The following is a 22,466-nucleotide window of genomic DNA, read 5'->3' on the forward strand; positions in this document are numbered from 1 at the left end:
TATGCAATCAAAATGTATGTAAACACACTCCTATCAGAGTACCGTTGTTGGTAATAAGCAGAAACCCATCAATTCTCGTTGAAAGTTCTGACATCTATTCACAGTTGTGCTAGAGTCTACTACAATCTTGAAGATTAAAAAAATAAGCAATATATCTGCAGGATCTGAATACAGTCCAAAGTATTGAAGCCATATCACATTAGAATGTCACTCGGGGAAATGACAATTAAATGTCCCTCCAGACCATCATCCAGTCATCTGGTTGTCTTAAGTGCTGTAGAAAATAGTAGATGCAAACTTCATTAAAAACAACACATTTTCTTTTACTATTGTTTTTTCAGATCAACAGTTGAGTGAAAATGTAATAATGAATTTACCTGTGTGCCCGTCTGCAGTCTAATAGCTACTGTCTGTTTTTGCAGTTGTCAACAGTGGATATGAAGTGCGAGTAAACAGCGTAGACTTTTCCACAGAGAAAGTGCTCAACTGCTCTTTACTGAGTGTGTGGCTGCCACCAATCATCTGCAGCTCTCTCTTGTCCCCACTCTTGCTTCCATCCAGTTGTTTGGAATGAAGCTGTAAACTTTGAGAGTCTTCTTGGCTCCCATTCTCAGATTTAGAAGTGGCTGTAAGGTCTGTTAGTTCTGTAACCTCTGTGCTCTCATGCTTCGCTTCTTTAGTATTTTCGGTTTCTTCTTCGCCTTGTGATTCTCTTGACGTCATGTCATTAAGGTCAGATTTTGAGTGATGCTCTGGACTCTCTTCAGACGGCTCCTGTGTTTCATCTTCAGTTTTGGAAGGTTTCGGCAGATTGGTTATCTCTTCAACAGTTTGTTGCTCATCCAACCCAGACGTGTCTTTGGTCTCCTCGGTCGCTGTCGGATTCCCACCGGTATTCTCTGGTCTGACACCCACGGTTGAAATGTTACTGTCTGTTATGCTTTCAGTATCAGGTTTGGGAATGTCTGGCTTATCAGTTTCTCCCTGTGTTGTTGTATCTTTGTCCTTGTCATCCTCAGGTGTCTCTGTCATTCCCCGGAGCTCCTCTGAAGAACTCTGTCCTTCCTTCGCTAGGCTGGCCGTGTCCTCTCTGCTACTGTGTTCAGTCTCGGTAGCGGTCTTAAAATCTGCGACCTCAGTCTCCTCCTTCATCTCCAGCATGTCTTTCGTTGGCTCAGTTTCACTGGGTTCATCATCTCTAGAATGTATGTTTATGAGATCTGATTGGATGGCTTCCACTTTGGTATTACTGTCTGATTCGTTTTCATCTCTTAAAATGGGGTCTTCCTTTTTCAGCTCTACATTTGCATTTTCTATATTGATGTCATCCTCATCCTTTTTCAGCACTGTATCTTTATTCTCAACATTGATGTCATTATCAGTGTTCTGGTCTGTCGTTCCATTAGGACTTTCAGGTCTACACTGCTCAGTCATGTGTGTTGACTCTATTGCTTTAGAATCAGAAGTAGACTCATTGGCTGCATTGTCAGAAGATACCTTTAAGTCATCTAAGGGTTCAACAAATGTCTCAAAGTATTTTGAGGCTTGGTGTAAGTTCACCCAGTTGGTAACAAGATCTCTGTTATCTTCTTTCTTCAAGGTCTCTGGGGTTACATCATGGCTCACAGTAACATGTTCCTCATTAGCTTCTTTACCAGATGCGCTACTCTCATTTTGGAGATCTTCCACTTTGTCTGTTAGCTGTGGTGTTTCTGAATGGGATTTGAGTACAACACTGGCTCCTTCTTCAGAGGGCTTACTAGCCTCTTCTGTGGACTCTTCTCCTCTTTTGCCCTCTTCAGTGTCAACTACGTTGTTCTCATTGTCAGTCTCTCTAGTGTTGTTTACCTCTTTTGTCGTTATATCTGGTTCAACCTCTGTATCCTCTAACTCCATGGCTCTGGGTTCTGAACCCTGGGCTTGGGACGCTGAGGAAACAACAATAATCTCTCTAACATTTCCCTTGACAACTAAATTATTTATGCTTGTATTTGAGTCTTTATCTTCACTGGCATCTGAAATACTGTCCTTTGCCTCCGGGCTGTTTTCTTCAGACTGTTCCTGAGACTCCTCAGAATCCTTCTCCGTCCTTATGTCTCTGACTCTCTCAGCCTCCTGGAGGTCATCTTTCTCAGCTGTAGCCTCCTCGTCAATCCCACTATTTACTGGCTCTGGGTCCCCTTGATGTGATTTAGCATGGATATCAGCTTCGTCATTCTTCAACTCCCTGTCCACTGTGTCTGAATCTGCAGCCTCATCCACTTTTGTGTCTTCGAGTTTGTCAGTTGTTTCTTCCAGGTCTTTTGCATCTTCCTTAGCCTCCACCTTGTCTAGGTCATCTGTTTTTGTTTCTGGCTCTTTATACTTTTGGTCAGTATTCCCCTCTTCATCCATATCGTGTTTTTCCTTGGTTTCTTGGCTTGTGGCCTCCTCTCTCTGTGTTTCCCCCTGGGCTTCGCAGTCTGTCTCCACCTCTCCGTTTTCAGCATCGACCTCACTGTACTTTGTCTCTCTTTCGTCCTTGCTGATTGTGGTCTCATCTCTGGCCTCAGTACCATCTCCAGCAGTTGTAGATGAGCCATCATTATCCGTTTTCTCTTTCTCTTCATCTTGTCTGTCTTTTTCTTCATTTCCAGACTCTAGAACATCTTCTTTGATTTCAGCTTCTTGAGGTTTGTCCTCAGTTGCTGCCCGCTTTTCTATCTCATCTTTACATTCACTAGTGTCCCCTGCATCCCCATCCTTGTCTGTATCCTCTGCTTTCTCTCCAGATTCGCTCTCTGTTACTTTCTCTTCTTTGCCCTGACAGATTCTTTCTTCCTCCTCAGCCATCTTCTCAGCTTTTCTTGACTTTTCATCATCATTTTCACGGTCTGCTTTATCTTCTCCAACCTTTTCACCATCGTCTACCTTACCCTCTTCATTTGCCTTTTCCTCTTCTATTTCAATATGTTCAGCCTCCTGAACCTTTTCTTTTCCCTCAACTCTATCTTCTCCTTTTTCAACTTCTTCATCATCTTTTTCCCCCTCCACTGCCTTTCCTTCAGCAGTCTCTCCACCCTCACTCCCCTCTCCTGTGTTATCCTCTCCATCTTTCACTGTTTCTTCTCCCTTACCCTCACTATCTTTCTCATCATCCTTATCTTCTCTGGTCTGTTCCCCACTGTCTTCCTTGTCTCCACCTTCTTTTACCTCACCTCTTTCTGTGTCTGTGTCTCCATCTCCTATCTTATCTTCTTCAGTCCCTTCAGTCTCCCCCCTTTTTTTATCTTTCTCCTCAGTCTTTTCTTCATCTTTTATGCCAGCTTCTCCAGTTATATTAACTTCATCTTCAACGTTATCAGTTATCATATTATCTACAGTATGTTCCTCGTCTACATTTTGTTCCCTAGCAATCTCTGTTTGTGGTTCAACCTCCTTCATAACCTCCTCTGTGTCACCCTTGTGTTTGTCTCCATTTATGAGCTCATCTGGTTCACCCTTCGCAGCTCTGTCTGCTTTCTTTTCAGCACAAACAGTGGTATCTCCACTTCTCTCTGATGAGCTGCTTGAATGATCTGCTGTGACTTCTGTCTCTGTGCCTGCAACCATGTGCTCCTCCTCACCCCGCCTCTCTGTATCAATTACAGTTGTCTCTTCATGGCCGAGGGCCTCCAGCTCTGCTGCTTTCAGCTCTGCTTCTTCATTCTCTGCCCCATCAGCCCCTCCATCGACTGTTACTGTTTCTGACTCTGACTTGTTCACAGGTTTTTCCGCAGATGACTCATCCTCTTTAGTGCTTTTCATCTCTTTTATCTCCTGTTCTGTCTGGCCCGGTTGAGTTTCAGTCTCCACAGTGATTTTCTCTTCTTCCTCTTCCTCTTTCTCTTTCTTTATAGCCTCAGCAACAGTCACTGTTTCTGGCTCGACCGTCTGAAGCTCCACAGCCTCATCTTCTTGAGTTTCAGTCTCCACAGTGATTTTCTCTTCCTCCTCTTCCTCTTTCTTTGTAGCCTCAGCATCAGTCACTGTTACTGGCTCGTCGGTCTGAAGCTTCACAGCCTCATCGTCTACCTTTTTGTCCTCAGTGTCAGGACTTAAAGTTGTATCTGCCTCTTCTGTCCCCTCTGTCTCTTCTTTTTCCTCTTCCTCTTCTTTATCATCTGTGTCCGTATTGAATTTTGCCTCCTCCTCTTTCTCCTCTTTTGCACCAGCCTCCTCCGTTTTCTGGTCAGACTCTGCTGTACCTTCATCTTCCTCTTTCTTCAGCTCAGTACTGACCTCCTCCTGCTCCTCTACCATACTTTGTGAGGTCACTTCCTGTGGACTAACTGCACTCTCCTCACACTTAGATTCCAGACTGATCTGCCGCTGCAGGGTGAAAGTCAACGCCTTTTCTGGTGCAGCACCTGCAGATAAAGTGGAGAAGTCAGTTTTGATTAATATCAATCAGTGGAGGTACAAATCGGAGGATGGGCTCATTGTAATGAGTACCATTCCTCACTACATTCCATGTATTACAATTACAATTAGTCTTATTTTTCCTCTATTTTCTACCTCCACCAGCCACCCCTGATATCAATGCACAATGTGCAATCATACATGATGTAAACAAATGTCATGTGGAAGGGGGGGGGGGGTGTGAATCGGTTACCAGCACTATCTTGTTGTTTGGCCTTATCTGTTGACTCCTCCTCCTCCTCAGTGCTTGTGTCACTCAGCTCTGGCTCTGAGCTGCACTGGGCCTCCTTCAAAATGGCCTCTGCCACTTTCTCCTGCACAGACTTGGCTTGGGTTAGGCATGGTGAAGGGATAAAGAAGTACAAACAGTACCTTCATATACAATAGAAGCAAAACATTACATGACATTAACTGCAATGGTTCACAAAAAGCAATGATTGGACATTACAACAAAGAAAATTGAAACTGCAAATCACAGAGGGTATTTCTTTAATAAGTGTAAACTCACTGCAAATGATGAAAGATTTACAAACAGCATGGCATGCAAATATTCAACATGCATGGAATAAACAAGCAACATGCAATACAGAGACATAGTTAATGTTGCTTATGAAAGGGGAAATTAGCCTAAATTATAACGTACAATGATTGTTTAAGCAATTTGTTGTGTTTGCCCAAAATAACACTGCAATAAAAAGTTGTTAATATACTGTAGAATGATTCAACTTGATCATAATTGTGTAATTGTGACATACAGTCTTCAATAAGGTTCTCTATATTATGATTTTATGAAGAAAAAAAAAATACTGGCATACATTAGAATACTTAACACAGATGAGATTAAGAAAGCAAAACAAATCAGGCGTGTCCGTTCTCCTTTCTCATCATAATTATAAGGAGAAAAGGAGAGAGGAAAATAGTTCACACAAGTCCAACACACAAGCCCATAAAAAGCACACAGTTGTACCGTCTCCATTATCAGAACCAGAATAAATAAATACTAAATATGTAGGTGTTAGAATCTAATTCGAAGAACACCTGCAAAGACTAATTTACAGGTGAACTGGAGAGGAACTAACTTTGTTAGATTGCAACTCCTCATCAAAAGAATAATTGGAAGTTCTGATGATGGAAAAGGCTCCACAGAGGGTCCACTCAGGTCCCTCAGGTGAGGAGGTCCTGCAGCCCAGACCCTGCTGGGTATGGCGGTGCATACTTACCTCTCTCAGGCTCCTCCTGTATGGACTCATCCTCAGGTTTAGCATCACTGTCCTTCTTCCCCTCCATACCCTCAGCAGTGTCATCCTCCCCTGTCCCCTCCTTCTCTGAGAGTCCGCTGGTATTTGACACCTCGGGTTCTGTCTTCCCTGCGCTGTCCCCAGGGCTGTCCTCTGTCCCTGTGTCCTCAGCTGGGGTGGTGGTCTGGAGTGGAGTGGGAGAGTTACTGGCTGTGGCTGTGGCTGTGGTTGTGTCCTCTGTGGGCGGTTTATCTTTCTCTGCTGCTGCTACTGCTGCCATGGTGGTGGTTTCTTCCTGATCAGCCTGGGGAACCACCTTCTCCTCCTCTTCCTCAGGCTGATCAGCTACCTGTTCCTCAGGCTCTTTAGGCTGGTCGGCAGGCTGGTCGTCTTTGGGCTCTGCCTCAGCCTCACTATCCTGCTCATCACTGCCCGATGAGCTAGAGGCTGAGCGGGACCTCCTCTCCTCTAAAAGGAAGACGGTGGTAACAAGGAAAGGTAACTAGACTATATTATGTACAGTACTGTATACAGTATAGCTTACTAACCATTTGAAGATTTAAGATGAATATATTTTAATGGGTGATATTGGGATGTACGTATTATACTTGTATTGTTCCATTCCATTTCACTCTGGTGCAATGTGTTGTGCATGATCTCTTACAATAAACAGTGATGGTAATTCACTGTTCAAAAGGAGATTCACTCACCATTTTTGTCATCGTCATCACTGTCAGAGTGGTCATCTTTCTCTCTATCCTCTGGTTCCCTTTCTCTGACGGGTGGGGGAGTTTTCTTATCTGCTTCCTCTGCTACATCCTCTACCTGACCCTCATCCTCTGCCTCAAAGTCCTCTTCGTAGTCTATGGGGAAAAAAGTCAAAACGGCCCTTATGGCTTTGATCACTATAATAATGATAGGCCTTTGGGGGCTCTCTAGCCAGCTAGAAAAACGTAAAATTACAGAGCTATGATGAAAGGATAGTTCTGTTGATTTCTATTGTGACATTGTTTTTCATTTTGAGTCTCGATCATGTCTATGATTATGTTTTTTGACACACAAGAGTCTACCATACAGAACATCTATTACTAAATCCTCCCAGAAATGTCAATACAACTCTTTTGTCTGGATCTGTGCAGAACACTGTACCATCTTTGGGTTTGTCCTCGCCAGGTGGTATGTCTTCCTTGATCTCTGTCTCCATATCCTGAGGCTGGGGCGGCTCAGGCTCTGCCTGAGAACGGGAGTCTGTTCCAGTCTCCTCCTTCTTCTCCTCCTCCACCACTTCCACCTCCTTAACAGTGTCCTGGGGGCTGGTGACATCTTTCCCAGCATTCTCTTTGACTCTCTTAGGAGGAGGGGTGGGCTTCTTGTCTAACCCCATGGCTATGATACACCTGGAGAATCATCACAGTCATGGATGGACCTCTCAACACTGATCAATATTGGATATCATTTGTTTAGTATTGCCCATTGTTGGGAAAATGTGATTTTAATGCCATGATTAGATGGCATATACAGTGCATTTTTAAATGGTTTTAGATGACCTATTTGGTTTAGGCAGTAACCTGAGCAGTGATGCTGTATATAACAGCAGGGTTGGTGGGCTCTTACTTGTAGCAGGGCGAAGCCCCCTCTACGCTGGAGAAGCCGAAGTGTCCGTGGCGGCCCCCCAGCCTGGAGCCCTTCCTGTGTTTGAACTCACAGCAGGAGCTGAGACGCTCCACCTGCAGCCCGTTCAGGAAGAACGTCAGGCTGAAGGGGAACCCGCGGTGACGTCGTGACACAAACTGGAACGTCTCTGAAAGTGAGAGAGTGAAGGGCGGGGGGGGGGGTTGTATTACTTTTTTATTTTTATTTTTATGCAATAATACAATTGTAATGCAACTTCACTTCTATCCAAACTGCACATAATCTCTACACAAGATTCTTAAATAAACTTAGTATGACCCCCATGATAACCTCAACACTGTCTGTTTGGAGAGTCACTGACCTCCCTCGGTCAGCTTGCCCTTGTACACGCAGAGGTTCTCCCCTCCACAGTGCTGCTGGAACACCTTGATCTCGTCCCTCAAGTCCATAAAGTCATGGGAGAGGTGGACAGTCTTCCCAAAGAACACCATGCTCACACACACATTACTCTGCACCGAGGCCCTCGGCAGTGGTGCGTCCTGGAGGCAAACACACACCCAACCTTTTACAACAGTTTGTCTTTGTCATAGTTTGTCATGATTATTCTTATTATTCTTATTTTATTATTATTATAAAAAATCAAAAAAATAATTATATTAAAACATTTCTCTTAGTGTAATAGGAGGAGAAAGATGGGTGGAGGGAGAGAGACCTCAGTGATATCAGGGCCACTGGGGGCTGTTGTGGGGCGCAGTCTTCGGCCCCTGAGAGTGCCGTTGGGGGTTCCCTTTATACCCGTATCTTTCCTCTTTGTGGGAGGGGGCACTGGGGTGACAAAGTTATTGATGACTGGAAGACGGTAGGGGGATATACCACGGGAAAACTCTGTCATGGTCAAATGCCTTCTGGACTCTTTATCCATCTGGGGGAATAGACAACATTCTCATAACAATTCTCACTTTTTTGTGCCAGTGATGTTAAAGTTTGTGTGTGTGTATGTTTGTGTGAGTGTGAGTGCGTGTGTGTGTGTGTGTGTGTGTGTGTGTGTGTGTGTATGTGTGTGTGTGTTTGAATGATATATGGTAGCCTATCCTGATGGTCTCACAGTGAAGTTGAAGTGCTGGTCAGTGTCGTTGGAGGAGTCATGGCGTCGGTAAGGGGAGTTGCGCCTGTGGGAGGCTGTGGTGCTGTTACTGTGGATGGGCTTCAGACGCACTGGCCTCTGCATCTTCCCTGGAGCAGTGTTGGGTCGAGAGGAGCCCGGCTGCGAGACACACAACGCAAATATATATATAAATATATATATATACAATATCCGAATGCAAAAAACTCATACGCATAATATGCATAATGTTTCAAGACATATCATGTATACATAATACATGTAAATAATCATTTGTTTCCAAACAAAATGATTTGCCAATCCATGTTTAAATGTTCATAAACAAACAATGCTTTATTTGCCATGCAATCAATTGTTGGAATGTGGTCACCCCCCTCGTGATTGAACAAGCCCCAACAGGCTTGCAATGTTTGCAGAGTGGGAGAAGAGCTGACATATAAACAGAACGATCACAGCCAGGAAACCCAGGCGGGCGTTTCTACCTCATCTTGTGTTTATTCAGCCATTAACACCTGACACATCTAATGTTTCAAAAGATGAGGTAAAGTCTGGTAATCCCACCACTTCACTCTACAGAGAGCCTACACTTTTACACAAGACTCTGAGCAAATACCAGGCAGAGGTCCTCCTCAGACCTGCCGACTAGAATGTCAACACAACCCTATCTCAGCACACACAGGCACGGTGTTCATCAGCTCCACAAACATCCATCATCACAGAATTTATAGCAATGAAAGAATTGCCCCTGGACTGTGAGATGGCTGGTGGTTGAAATACAGCTCCATTTGATAGATCATAGCATAAGCGTTTGAGCAACTAAAGGATTCTTAAGCTTAAAAACAAACCACAAATGCCAACGCTGACATTATTTGTGACATATATTTGTGTGCTGATCATTCACCCTGTGTGTCTGTCATCATCAATACCAGACAATAGACAGCATTATTTTGTCTCGGTAGAGAGCTTTTCAGAAATCATTATTGCAGTCATGATCAGTGATGTCATTGGTGCATATGCCTGTTTATGCGTCAGAGGGACCACTCACAGATTCAGAGGATTCTGAGTGCTCCCCCTCTGGCCCAGAATGCTGTGCGTGGGAGCCCCTGGGGCCTGTGGGCGGCCGTGGAGACAGGATATGGATGATGTCCTCCTCATACCTTTTGGAGCGATCCACCTTCCAGTAACACAATGATGTTGGTTACTGTGTGATGGATTGCCTTTACTCACTGTGCCATCAATATTTATTATATATATATATAAAAAAATAAATAACACATCAACATGTGTTTGTATTGTATGCTGACTAAACATGAGGGAACAGTCTATCACTCCTATGAATACCGGTAGTTCAGTTTTTTTATTGATGTATTTTTATGTATTATACGATTATGTTTGGTAGACTCAGTTCAAAGACGACAGACAGTGTAGTATGTTTGTTTAATATGTTATTAAAAACATAAACAACATAATTAATACTGTACTAATACTGCACTAATACTGCATTAATACTGCACACCGTCTGTCATCTTTGAACTGAGTCTTTCAATCAATGTATTTGTATATACAATTATGCACCTTGATTTTATGCACTCTTTCCCTTCTGGCAAACTCCTCCAACTTCCGCTTGATCTCTATCTGATGGACCCGCTGGATAGGAGAGACACAGCAGAACAACATTTGCGTTACCACACAGAGGTGGACTGAACCCACCCATCAGATGAGTGAGATAGTCTCCAAGTGATATTTCTCTATCTCCGACCTCAGTTAAAATAGTATTTGAAATGATTTAAATACATATCTGGGCTTGATTGTGATTGCCTGGTGCAACTGAACCAATGGAATAGTCCCCCAAATGTCCTAACCCTGCATATCTAGCACTCTAAGTATGTGAAAGGATTTGAAATATTTTGATTATTTGGTCACTCTCACCTCCATGTCCAGGACCTTGTGGAAGATGGCCTGGGCCAGGCACTCCCGCACATGCCGCTGGTGGACCCTCTGGATCAGCTTGACTCTGTACTCTTTGTCTGGGACAATCCTCCCACTCCTGGTGATCTAAGGTCACACATTGATTGTATAGAGAGTGGTACAAGGTACAGGGAGGTCCTCAAATGAATGAATTGCATGGTTATTAAAGGTTATGCCCCATGCTACTGTACATATGCAGTGGATGTGATTTGTTATTTGTAATGTCCACTTAATTCTATGTCCACAATAGCCCCATGTGGAATGTTTGTCTTTTACGGCTGCAGCATGGGTGAAAGCCACGCCAAATGTCCACTTCGTGGGATAATAAAGTTAATCTTGAATCTTGAATGGTGGTTTAATTCAGATGCACAAAAATAATTAAACCACCATGGCAGACCAGTTTTGCTGACATTTTCTTTGGAATTGCACCTGATGAATTTGGTTGTGCATAATTTGTTCTTTTTCCACTTCATTCCACCACTACTCTTACTCTTGCCGATGCATCATACATTATCATGAGCTAACACAAATAGGGGAATCTTCAAATCTCCAAAGCTGGTCTTGACATACCAGTCCAACTCTCTGAAGATGTCTCCTGATCCTGGTATTGTTGAAGTACCCAGTAAGATGTTTGTCTGTGAGGCTGTTGTAGGCTGAAAGTAGCCTAAAGAAAGAGGTCATGTACAAAAATATGTTTTTTTCTGTGAACTTCCATCAACATCAATTGCCCTCATATTATATAATATCTGAAGGATTATATTAGTGTGTTTCTATAAATCCAAAATATGTATTCCATTTAGTCTAGGTATATTTGACTGGATATGACACAAATGTTACACAAACAAAAGGAGGATATTACAAGGTTTTAGTAATTAACTAAACAGTGTCACAGAGTGTCAGTCAGGTCTACCATCGGATGTGTTCAACTCAAGGTCTGGTCGGCTTTTTCCAACACAGATGTGATTTCCTAGAGCGTATGTCAGTGGGACAACAAGATCTCCACAACTATCGGGTCCATTACCGGTGTCTGATTACCGTAAGAGTTAGAGGGGATGGATAACACACTTAACCCAATCGGCCTTTTGTGCAAGCATCTTTTCTCTCCTACTATAGGGCCATCAGAGCGGATTTCTCAACGGATTAAGGTCAGCAGAGCATGTCCAAAAGGATACTATTATTTCATCCTAGGTTCCCACGAAGCAATTGTTTCCCTGAGTAGCCTCATAATTATGTACTTATGGGGAAATCTCAGATACTTGGAAATGTTTCATTTTACACAAATAAGTAAATTAATTAACAACTTTTACTGAGACTATTAGCCTAAGGCACAGTACCTTACCACAATGAATACATCATTTACCAAGCATAAATCATATAATGCATATAAGGCATATGTTCCATCCGTAGCCTACATAAAGTACAGTATTTTATCATCACAATCAACCTGTAGCGGTTTAATATTAACGCACGCAATGAATGGCACATACATACCCTGGGTTGAGGTGGTGACTCATGGTTTCGGCTGGCAGTTTCCTCTCATTCGCGGAGCTGTCGGAAGAGTGTCAGCTCTGTGTAATATTCTATTAATGTCAGACAGATATGCAGGATAAAACAAGAGACTAGACACCTGTTACTGAGCTATTATTATAGTGCCCACTTTGGAAATGCACCCCGGACCAGGAGTGTAGGCTACTTGTAGCGCTCCTTCTTCCCCAGCGGAACTGACATCCACCGTTGCTAAGGACGGTCACGTGATGATGCTTATCGAAGAGGCTGGTCTCCACTTACAATGATTGTTTTCTGTTTCTGCAAGTTGACTGTTTCTCTTCAAAATTTTATTATAGACCGTCAACAAAACATGTCGTGACGGTGTAAATGTACATGACGGACGTTTGAGTTTATGCGTCTGACTAGTAGCCCAATTATTCACAAAAGAAAGGATAGGGCCTACAGCGCTCTCTCTCTCTCTCTCTCTCTCTCTCTCTCTCTCTCTCTCTCTCTCTGTCTCTCGCTCTCTCTGTCTCTCTATGTCTCTCTCTCTCTCTCTCTCTCTCTCTCTGTCTCTCTATGTCACTCTCTCTCTCTCGCTCTCTCTGTCTGTCTCTCTGTCTGTCTCTCTCTCTGTCTCTGTCTCTCTCTCTCTCTCTCTCTCTCTCTCTATGTCTCTCTCTCTCTCTCTCTCTCTCTCTCTCTCTCTGGCCCCCTTGTGGAAATGAGAGACCTATTAGGCTACTTTACGTTACATACAGACATGAAAGCCTGCTAAAACATTGCCTAAGATTTTGGGCTTAAAAAACAACAACCTTGGGGCCAACTTTGAGGAGAGTGAAGCTTTTTGACATTTAGCAGACGCCTTTATCCAAATTATTATTTTTATTAACAGAACAGAGTCTCAACCCTCCGATTCCTGGGGGTGCACATACAGGAGGACCTGTCCTGGAAGATCAACACAGCAGCCATCATCAAGAAGGCACAACAGCCGCCCTTCTTCCTGAGAGTCCTCAGGAAAGACCACATCGGACAGGAGATGCTTGTGACCTTCTACCGCTGCGCAGTGGAGAGCATCCTCACCTACTGCATCTGCGTGTGGTTGAATGAATGAATGAATGAATGAATGGTCTTTATTGTCATTGCTATAGTACAGGTACCAAACAACGACATTTAGGAGGGGTGGCTCCCCTGGTGCTAGGAAAGAAAAAAAAACTAAAAAAAACACAAGAAGGGAAGGAGCTGGTTTACATAAATAAAGGCTATGTACACTATCCACTATACTATACTGTACAGATAGACGACTAGGGTTGTCATATTGCACATAGTGTTATTGCACATTCATTTGAAGTGTTGCAGTTTGCAGGCTAGAAATGTACATATTTGTGCCTCAGCACTACACCTGATTTTTTCAGTCCAGCAGCTGCCATCAATCCGTCCAGACTGTCCAGGGCCCAGAACCTAGGTCTTTGCTGTGTTCAGGGCCTGGATGGCCCTGGGGTAGAAGCTGTTCTTCAGTCTGTTTGTCCTTGCGGCCATGGTCCTGTACCGCCTTTTCGAGGGCAGCCGGGTAAAGTGTTCGTACCCAGGGTGGGTTGGGTCTCTGGAGAGCTTGGAGGCCTTCCTGAGAGGGGAGGGGGGCGCCGGTGATCTTCTGGGCTGTTCTCACGACTCTCTGTAGCGCATTTCTCTCCGCGGTTGTGCAGCTGGAGAACCAGTTGCAGATGCCGTAGGTGAGGATGCTCTCCACTGCGCCGCGGTAGTAGGCCACCATTATCTCCTGCTTGGTGTGTTCCTTCCTGAGGACTCTCAGGATGTAGAGCCGCTGTTGTGCCTTCTTGATGGTGGCTGTTGTGTTGTTCTTCCAGGACAGGTCATCCTGTATGTGCACCCCCAGGAATCGGAGGGTTGAGACTCTCTCCACGCTCTCTCCGTCGATGAGCAGGGGCTGGATCTCTGACTTTTTCCTCCTGAAGTCCACGATGATTTCCTGGGTCTTTGACTTGTTCAGCAGCAGGTTGTTAACCTTGCACAGCTTGCTCAGTTGCTCTACCTCATCCCTGTACGCCGCCTCATCCCCCCCCGAGATGCAGCCCACCACGGTGGTGTCGTCTGCAAACTTTATGATGGAGTTGCTGGGGTGGACGGGGGTGAAGTCGTAGGTGTAGAGGTTGTAGAGGATGGGGCTTAGCACGCAGCCCTGGGGGGACCCAGTGCTGAGTCTGAGGGCTGTGGAGGTGTGGGAGCCCACCCGCACCCTCTGGGGGCGGTCGGTCAGGAAGTCCTTGATCCATGCACATATAGAGTGTGATAGTCCCAGGTCTAGTAGTTTGGTCACTAGCCTGTCTGGAAGGATGGTGTTGAAGGCAGAGCTGAAGTCCACAAAGAGCAGTCTCGCGTAGCTGTTTCCCCTTCTCCAGCTGCACAGCCGCAGAGAGGAAAGCGCTACAGAGAGTCGTGAGATCGGCCCAGAAGATCACCGGCGCCCCCCTCCCCTCTCTGGAAGAGCTGTACAACACACGCTGCCTCAGGAAGGCCTCCAAGATCTCCAGGGACCCATCCCACCCTGGGAACGAACACTTTGCTCGGCTGCCCTCGGACAGGCAGTTCAGGACCATGTTCGCAAGGACAAACAGACTGAAGCTCAGCTTCTACCCCAGGGCCATTCAGGCCCTGAACACAGCAAAGACCTAGGTTCTAGGCCCTGGACAATCTAGACAATTTGATGGCAGCTACTAGATTGAAATCAAGTGCAATACTGAAACACAACTGTGAACATTTCAAACCTGCAAACTGCGACACTTTAAATGAATGTGCAATATGACAACCCTCGGGTACATAAGGTTCAGAGATAGGAAATGTTAGAATAGGTATAGCATAGCATAGAGTACAGCACAGTGTTTTATTTGTATAGTATAGTATAGTGGATAGTGTACATAGCCTTTATTTATGTAAACCAGCTCTTTTCCCTCCTTTTTATTTTTTTTATTTTTTTTCTAGCACCAGGGGAGCCCCCCCTCCCAAATTTCGTTGTTTGGTACCTGTACTATATCAATGACAATAAAGACCATTCATTCATTCATTCATTCATTCATTCATTCATTCAAAAGGACATTTACATTATACAATATATTAGATGTCTCTGTCCCAGATAAAAAACTGCGTTGGTCACTCTTGATCAAGGTTGTCGACCATTGCTCGTAACTGACAGTCTCGACACTCTTTCTGGCTTTCGTCTATTGGCAAAGCAGAGGTGCCATTGCAATGCAGAATTAGACCAATAGATGGCGCCCTAGGTCTTTGTTGAGAACATTGTCTGGTAGCTCATCATACAGTGTACTTCCCTCCCCGGTCTATAGGGCCTCAGTGTGTGGATGCTTTTGTTGGAGCCCAGCGCTATTATGTCGGACTCAGCTAATGTCTTGGTATAGATTAGTTGAATTAGGTGATGTAGCGCGATGTGAGGGACATAACGCTACAACCAGTGGTGGACTCAGACTGTTTGAAGGGCAGGGGCGAAAAGAAAAAAAGGGCACCTACTGCACAACATGGGACCCCATCAGTGCACATGGTCAAGTTTAGACCATTGGAAGGGCAGCCAATAGGGCACATCCTCTAATTTTGCCACTCAAAAGGGCACTTTAGTGCAAAGTTTTTCAACTGTGGGGGCACATGGTCTAGTTTAGACCATTGGAGGGGCACCAATAGGGCACATTCTCTCATTTTTGCCACTCAAAAGGGCACTTTTGAGAAATGTTTTTCAACCGTGGGGGCACCAGGAGGGGCGATCGCCCCCCCTGCCCCCCCCTGAGTCTTTGATTGATTGAAAACTTTATTAGAAGATTTGCAGAACTAGGTACATGAAAGTACATATTACATACAAGGTCAACTAACAGGATAAAAACCCAAGAAAGCCACTGGCTTATTTCAATTGGGGTCCTTGATACTCAATTCATCGTTACATGTAAGACAGACAAAAAACTAGTACTATCTACAAGATAATACAGACAAATAACTAGTACTATCTACAAGATAAACATACATCCAACATGGGAAGAACAATACAACAAAACATAAGGTATGTACAGCGGGTAGGACAGGTGGGGACATACACCACAGGTGGGGGCGGGGGACAAAACACAAAGTATGTACAGTGGGTAGTTCGGGCAGGGGGACAGACATATAATATGTACAATGGGTAGTTCGGGCGGGGGGACAAAACAACAAGTATGTACAGTGTGTGGTCATGGTGGGGGGGGGGGGGTACAAAAACACCAGTAGATTTAGGCGGGGGGGGGCGACATAATAACATTGCGTTTGCTCAGAGTGTAGACCAGGTAGGGGGGTGGGACAAAACAACTAGTATGTGCAGAGGGTATTTCAGGTGGGGGGGGGGGGGGGGACATAACAACAAAACAACAAGAATATATAGAGGGTAGTCCAGGTGGGGGTGTAGTCTTTTAATTTGATTTTTGATTTAGAGGGTCCAGTTACGGATTGCAGCCTCCTGTAAATGTTTTTTGAGAGTGGTTTTGAAGGTGGGCAGTGCTTTGCACTCCTTTAAGATTATAGGAAGGGCGTACCACATTTTTACTGCCCGCCAGTGGCTACAACGCTACAACACCTACGTGGCTGTCAGGACCAATACAAACAACCTTCTAGGACCAATGCCTTCTAGGACCAATTCGGAAGCATCTGAGTTTGGCATAGAACCAAAATACCTCAAATGTTAATTCACTCTGACTTTGATAACTATACAGCAAGTATTTGTATTTTAAATGTTGCTATGAAATGCAAAACATATTTGACTGGTGTAAAATAAACAGTTTGATTGGTATTGATCCATGCTATCCATTTCCCCAGATATTATTGTTGTGATATTCTATCTGTATTCATTAACATTTTATAATAAAATGATAAAGACATTGATTGATTTATGACATTTGATTTAAGTCAGCTCTTGTATGGACAGAGATAATTAGAATTATTGTTAATTAGTAAGCATTTAATTACATTACTTATTTTAGGTAATCAAGGCACCATTAAAGTATGTCCTACCGAAAACCTTGACTTACTACATTGGAGTATTATGTCCTTAAATATTAGTCATATAGTACTAAGAAAAAGTTAATTATTCGGCAGGACGTTTTATGTACAATTGCACTCAAAAGATATGTACGTTTAAAAGAAAACGTTTTAGTAAATAGGTTAGTAGGGAGGTGGGAATAGTACTCGGACGTTTGACAAACTGTTCGGCACGTATCGGACACTAAAAAGAGTCGTTCAAAAAGATTAGTTCGTTCATTTTCGCCCATCACTAATCGACACAGCTAGCCCTTCTTGCCATGACTCCGGCGTTTATTCAGTAGGCTATAACAGGTCAAAACAACTAGACCAAACGGCAGCAAACACAAATCAATAACAGGTCACGTCGACCTTAAATAACAGTGTACCAGTGTACAATAACTAACAGCTAACTCTTACAGTAACTTAACGTTACATCCTGGACCCAAAGGCAACTTGGGAACCGAGTTAATCACGTGGTCCGGTCTCTCTCTCTCTCTCTGCCGTGGTCCAGAGAGTTTCGAAGCCTGCATGCGATACACCAAGTGAGACGTTTCCCAGCGAAAACATCCAATTGTCAGTGAAGCAAGTCGAAAACCCGGTCCTTTCACCACGAAGGTTTGTACAAATTCATTAACTGGGTATTTGAAGGGGTATTTGCGGGTGAGTACAAAAATACGTTGTTGTGAACAAACCATGCTGTCGAAGAACGTAAATGAAACTAGCTAAGCGGTTAGCAAGTGCTAACCTACGACACAAAGCTACGTTAACGTTATCTAGATTTTTTTAGATACGTTTTTAGAGTTTTAGATAACGTTACTTGATTGTTTGTTAAACACTGCAGAAAAGAACGTAATGTCATTGCTAGTATGAGTTTAACCAGCTTTGGGTGAATTGGACGCTTAAGTTAGGGCTACTCGAGGAATCGCCATTCGCCATTGACCGCGTGGAGCTAGCTAACGTTACTGGCCATGGCCTTGGTTTGTCTAAACTGCAGGCAAATAGTGCTGGCTATCTGCTGCCGATTTGCAATGAACGCAAGTGAAAGTGCGCCTATTAGGTAGCCTACAATTTCGGATTTAAACCCAATGCTAATAGGTACCTAAACATTGAGGTAACCTGTAAACTTGAGCCATTTCTCCTTCTCTTTACTCTTGTCAGTGAAATGGCACCATTGTTTTCTACTGACTGAGAGCCACTGTTGCACTTGCAAATTGAGTGACAGGAGAGCAGATCAGACAGGCGATCTCATCCCAAACGAACTTTTTATTTGATGAAAGTGGATGTTGATATGAGAATTTATTCATTTATTTATAAATACATATATATTTTACAATGGTATGTGTAACATTTGTGGTTGTGAGATTCATTGTGGGCATTTAATTTCAGTGTTTTTTTAATTTTAAGTTATTGATTTTAAGGGTTATTGATAGGGGTGTAACGGATCACGGATAATCCACCCTCCACAGTTCGGAACGCATGTGTACCTGCGGAACAATAGCAAAATGTAATCAAGTAGGGGTAGTGGTAGTAGGGGTAGTGGTGGTCTAGTGGATAGTGAGTTGGACTTGGTATCGGAAGGTTGTGAGTTCAAATCCCGCCTGAAGCCACACCACTACTAGTGTGCCCTTGGGTAAGGCATTTAGCCCTCAGTTACTCCAGGGGGAATGTCCCTGTAATTCGTAATTGTAAGTCGCTTTGGATAAAAGCGTCTGCTAAATGGCAAAATTAAAAAATTACAAATTAAATTAAATTAAGTAATAACATTACTTAATATTAGTTAATGTCTCTTGTAAATCACGACGTAGAGTTGCCATGAAGCTGTGTGCAACCTGATACCCTGAGCCCTGTGAGAGAAAAAAAAAATCTGTGACGTACTCACTGACTCGACATCACCCTGGTGTGTTGACCGGGGAGCAAGAAAAAGGTAGCTCAACAACAACTTCTCCAAATGTCATTTAAACAACCCATTCCTGCAGACTCAAACCGTGCTAAAGCCATTACAAATTCCATTGGGAAGTTTATCGCGACAGACATGAGGCCATACTCCGTTGTGGAGAACAGAGGGTTTCAAAATATGGTCAACGTGCTTGAGCCACGCTACCTGGCTGTGCCTGCTACTTCAGTTCCTAGCGAGAGATTATTCTCCACAGCAGGAGACATAGTGACTGCAAATAGATCTACCCTCTCCCCAGACAATGTGGACATCATCTTTTTGAATGAATGAATATGAAGTTATAAACTTGAGGCTGCTTTGCTTTATTTACTTTTTTATTTTTTATACCATGTTTAAAGGATTTCACTTTATTATTTAGGTAAAGTTAGGTTTCACTTGGCAACCAGATTGCAGCAGTGATGTTCAAGGAAAAAGTAGTTTTTATAAAAAGATAAAATGTTTTGTGTTGATCCGAAAATGATCCGATCCGTGACTCTAAATCCGTGACACGATCCGATCCGTGAGTTTGGTGATCCGTTACACCCCTAGTTATTGATTTAACTGGAATTTTTCTGTATGAATTTATGACCCGACTCATCCTTTGTAAATAGTCTCCATTTCAATCATCAATATCAAACTGCAATACTGCTCATGTGCAGTTCTAATGGTCCTGTGTATTGTGTAATTAGAGAACTTACGAACTTCTGGTTTCTTTTCCAGTTTCTCAGCTGGTGGCTGAGACCAGTACTTCACACTATTTGGTGAGTTGTATGTTACTTACACACCACAAATAAACATGGCTTCCAACTACACAAAAGACTGGAAACAAAAAAGGGCTAGATTGGATGCTGCCGTACCATCAAGCAGTGATGAAGAGCCATCTGAAGAGAATGTGCCACAGCAGGAGGAGGGGGGGGGACACACGTGAGGAGGGGGACATGCAAGAGGACGTGTCTAACTTGACTCAGCAAAGCTCTAACTATGAGAGTAATGACGAAACAGAGGAGCATGAGGACTTTGGGGAAAATCCAAACTCCAGTGGCTCAGATGGAGAGCTCTTAGAATTAGACTCTGCACCAGAGGATGAAGTTGCTGCACCGGAAGATGAGACTGCTGCACCAGAGGCTGAAGAGTCCAATTTAAGACAGGACCTTGCAGCTTGGGCCACCGGCACACAGCAAACACAGAGGAGTTTGAATGAGCTGCTCCGCGTCCTCAATATACATGGCCTGAATCTGCCTAGAGATGCTCGTACACTGCTTGCAACTCCACGTTATATTGAGAGCCAAGTTAAGTGTGGGGGAACATATATGTATTTTGGGCTTGAAAGTGGCATCATCAGGCATCTAACGCAGTGCACTAACCCAACTGGACCGGTAGTAGTTGATATCAACGTAGACGGCCTTCCCTTGTACAGGTCCTCTCAAACCCAGTTCTGGCCTATTTTGGGAAAATTAAAGGATGTAGAGCCTTTTCTTGTTGCCCTCTATTGTGGGAATACAAAACCCAACTCGGTGGATGACTATTTGGACGACATGATACAGGAAATGAAAAGCATTCAGGAACATGGCATTTCTTATCTGGGAACAACATTTAAAATCATATTCAATGCCTTTATGGCAGCTGCTGGATTGAAAAATCAGGTGTAGTGCTGAGGCACAAATGTGTACATTTCAAGCCTGCAAACTGCGACACTTTAAATCAATGTGCAATAACACTATGTGCAATATGACAACCCTAGTCGTTTTATCTGTACAGTATAGTATAGTGGATAGTGTACATAGCCTTTATTTATGTAAACCCTTCTTGTTTTTTTAGTTTCTTTTCTTTCCTAGCACCAGGGGAGCCACCCCTTCCAAATTTCGTTGTTTGGTACCTGTACTATAGCAATGACAATAAAGACCATTCATTCATCATTCATTTATCTGCGACGCTCCAGCAAGAGCCTTTCTGTGCATTAAAGGCCATAATGCTTACCAGGGCTGCGAACGATGCGAGGCTGCGTCCAACATGGTTGAGGGCAGGATGGCTTACACAACAGGAGGTGAACATGTAAAAAGAACGGATGACAAATTCAACCAGGTTCAGTACACAGTCCACCAGAAGAAGGCGTCGCCCCTCATTGCTGCTGGTGTTGGTTGTGTAAGCCAGTTTGTACTTGATTACATGCACCTAGTTTGCCTTGGGAGTGTTAAGAGGATTCTCACGTACTTGCTGAAGGGTCCTGAGGAATGTAAACTTGCACCAAGATTGAGAAAAGAAATATCAGACCGGCTAAAGGCACTCAGAGGAGCAATGCCTTCTGAATTTGCAAGGCAACCCAGGTCTCTGGACGAGTTGGATAGATGGAAAGCTACGGAACTTTGTCAGTTCCTTCTCTACACTGGGCCAATTGTGCTTCAAGGCATACTGCCCGATGCCCACTATGACCACCTGATGTGTCTCACAGTTGGTATCTCAATTCTCCTGCAGTCTGACACTGAACAGAGAAAAGCCTATTTGGACTATGCCAGGGATGTGCTAAAGCACTTTGTAGACAATGCTGTGAATTTCTATGGGGAAACCTTTCCCGTGTACAACATCCACAGTCTTCAGCACTTGAGTGATGATGTTGAGAAGTTCCAGTGCTCTCTCAATGACATCTCAAGCTTTCCCTTCGAAAACCATCTGCACTCAATCAAGAAAATGGTGAGAAGTAGCCACAACCCAGCGGTACAAGTCGCAAAAAGAATTGCGGAAAAAGAGTTGGTCAAACCAAAAAGACAGACTTGCAAGACATGCTTTGTGTCCACCAACATGAGAGACGGATGTTTTATAATCGACAAAGGGATCGCGTTTGTCCAGGAGAAGAGGAGTGATGGCACAATGGTGGCTGATGTTGTCAACTTCAATGACGCTAGTAATGTCTTTGAGCGTCCATGCAACTCCATGCTGCTTAACATTGCCTATGTGGAGCGGACCACGAGGAATGAAGCTCAGCAAAAAGTAATTACTAAAGGAGACCTGCGGCGCAAGGCGGCCTGCCTTCCACACTTACAGGGGTTAGCCATATTCCCACTGCTGCACGGAATAGAGTGACTATTTCTCTTGGTAAATATGCTTAATTTTAAATGCACTTATTTTCATAACATAGCCAAAATTGTATATGAAATTAAGTTTCATTCAATATTTAATAATATTCATTAATATTTTCAGGCTACCATGGCGCGCCATTCTCAGCGCATCCCTAAAAAACGAAACTATGATGATTATGTGCAAGGTATGTTTTAATTTTTATAGCTTGTCTATTTTGTTATTACAACAATTGAACAAACTTAACACCAAACTTTTTCATCCATTTATGCCTAGATATGTCTTCTGGGGATTCATCCATCTCTCCACCAGCCAAGAAATGTACGAGTAATCCATACCTTTATTCATTTCTGCAAGACCTGCAAATGTTCAGTAGCATTAGCATAGGTATTGACACGTCTTTGTCATTACAGGTGTTGTCTTCCCTGCCCCACCGCCAAAATTCAAAAAAGTCACGTCAGGTAAAATCTAGTTGGCGCTCTATTCTATACTTATAAATGTTAAC

At 43.6% G+C, this 22,466-nt stretch overlaps 2 protein-coding genes across 2 annotated transcripts; both read right to left on the reverse strand.

Annotated features, from left to right (window-relative positions):
* Positions 1-396: 396 nt before the first annotated feature.
* Positions 397-1,161, reverse strand: LOC308154642 (uncharacterized protein; the record flags this gene model as incomplete). Its single annotated transcript, XM_080527817.1, has 1 exon — positions 397-1,161. The coding sequence occupies one exon, from the start codon at positions 1,159-1,161 to the stop codon at positions 397-399; it is 765 nt and encodes a 254-aa protein (XP_080383943.1).
* Positions 1,162-1,886: 725 nt separating this feature from the next.
* On the reverse strand, positions 1,887-11,915 carry erich3 (glutamate-rich 3; the record flags this gene model as incomplete). The annotated part of the gene is made up of 15 exons (XM_080527827.1): positions 1,887-1,928; positions 2,035-4,388; positions 4,634-4,768; positions 5,661-6,146; positions 6,389-6,541; positions 6,828-7,075; positions 7,293-7,479; positions 7,672-7,849; positions 8,023-8,232; positions 8,416-8,574; positions 9,479-9,607; positions 10,009-10,080; positions 10,363-10,488; positions 10,972-11,065; positions 11,893-11,915. The coding sequence occupies 15 exons, from the start codon at positions 11,913-11,915 to the stop codon at positions 1,887-1,889; spliced, it is 4,596 nt and encodes a 1,531-aa protein (XP_080383953.1).
* Between the last annotated feature and the right edge of the window lie 10,551 nt (positions 11,916-22,466).

This window comes from Nansenia antarctica (assembly GCF_963989245.1).
Source record: "Nansenia antarctica genome assembly, chromosome: 1".
Classification (NCBI taxonomy): Eukaryota; Metazoa; Chordata; class Actinopteri; order Argentiniformes; family Microstomatidae; genus Nansenia; species Nansenia antarctica.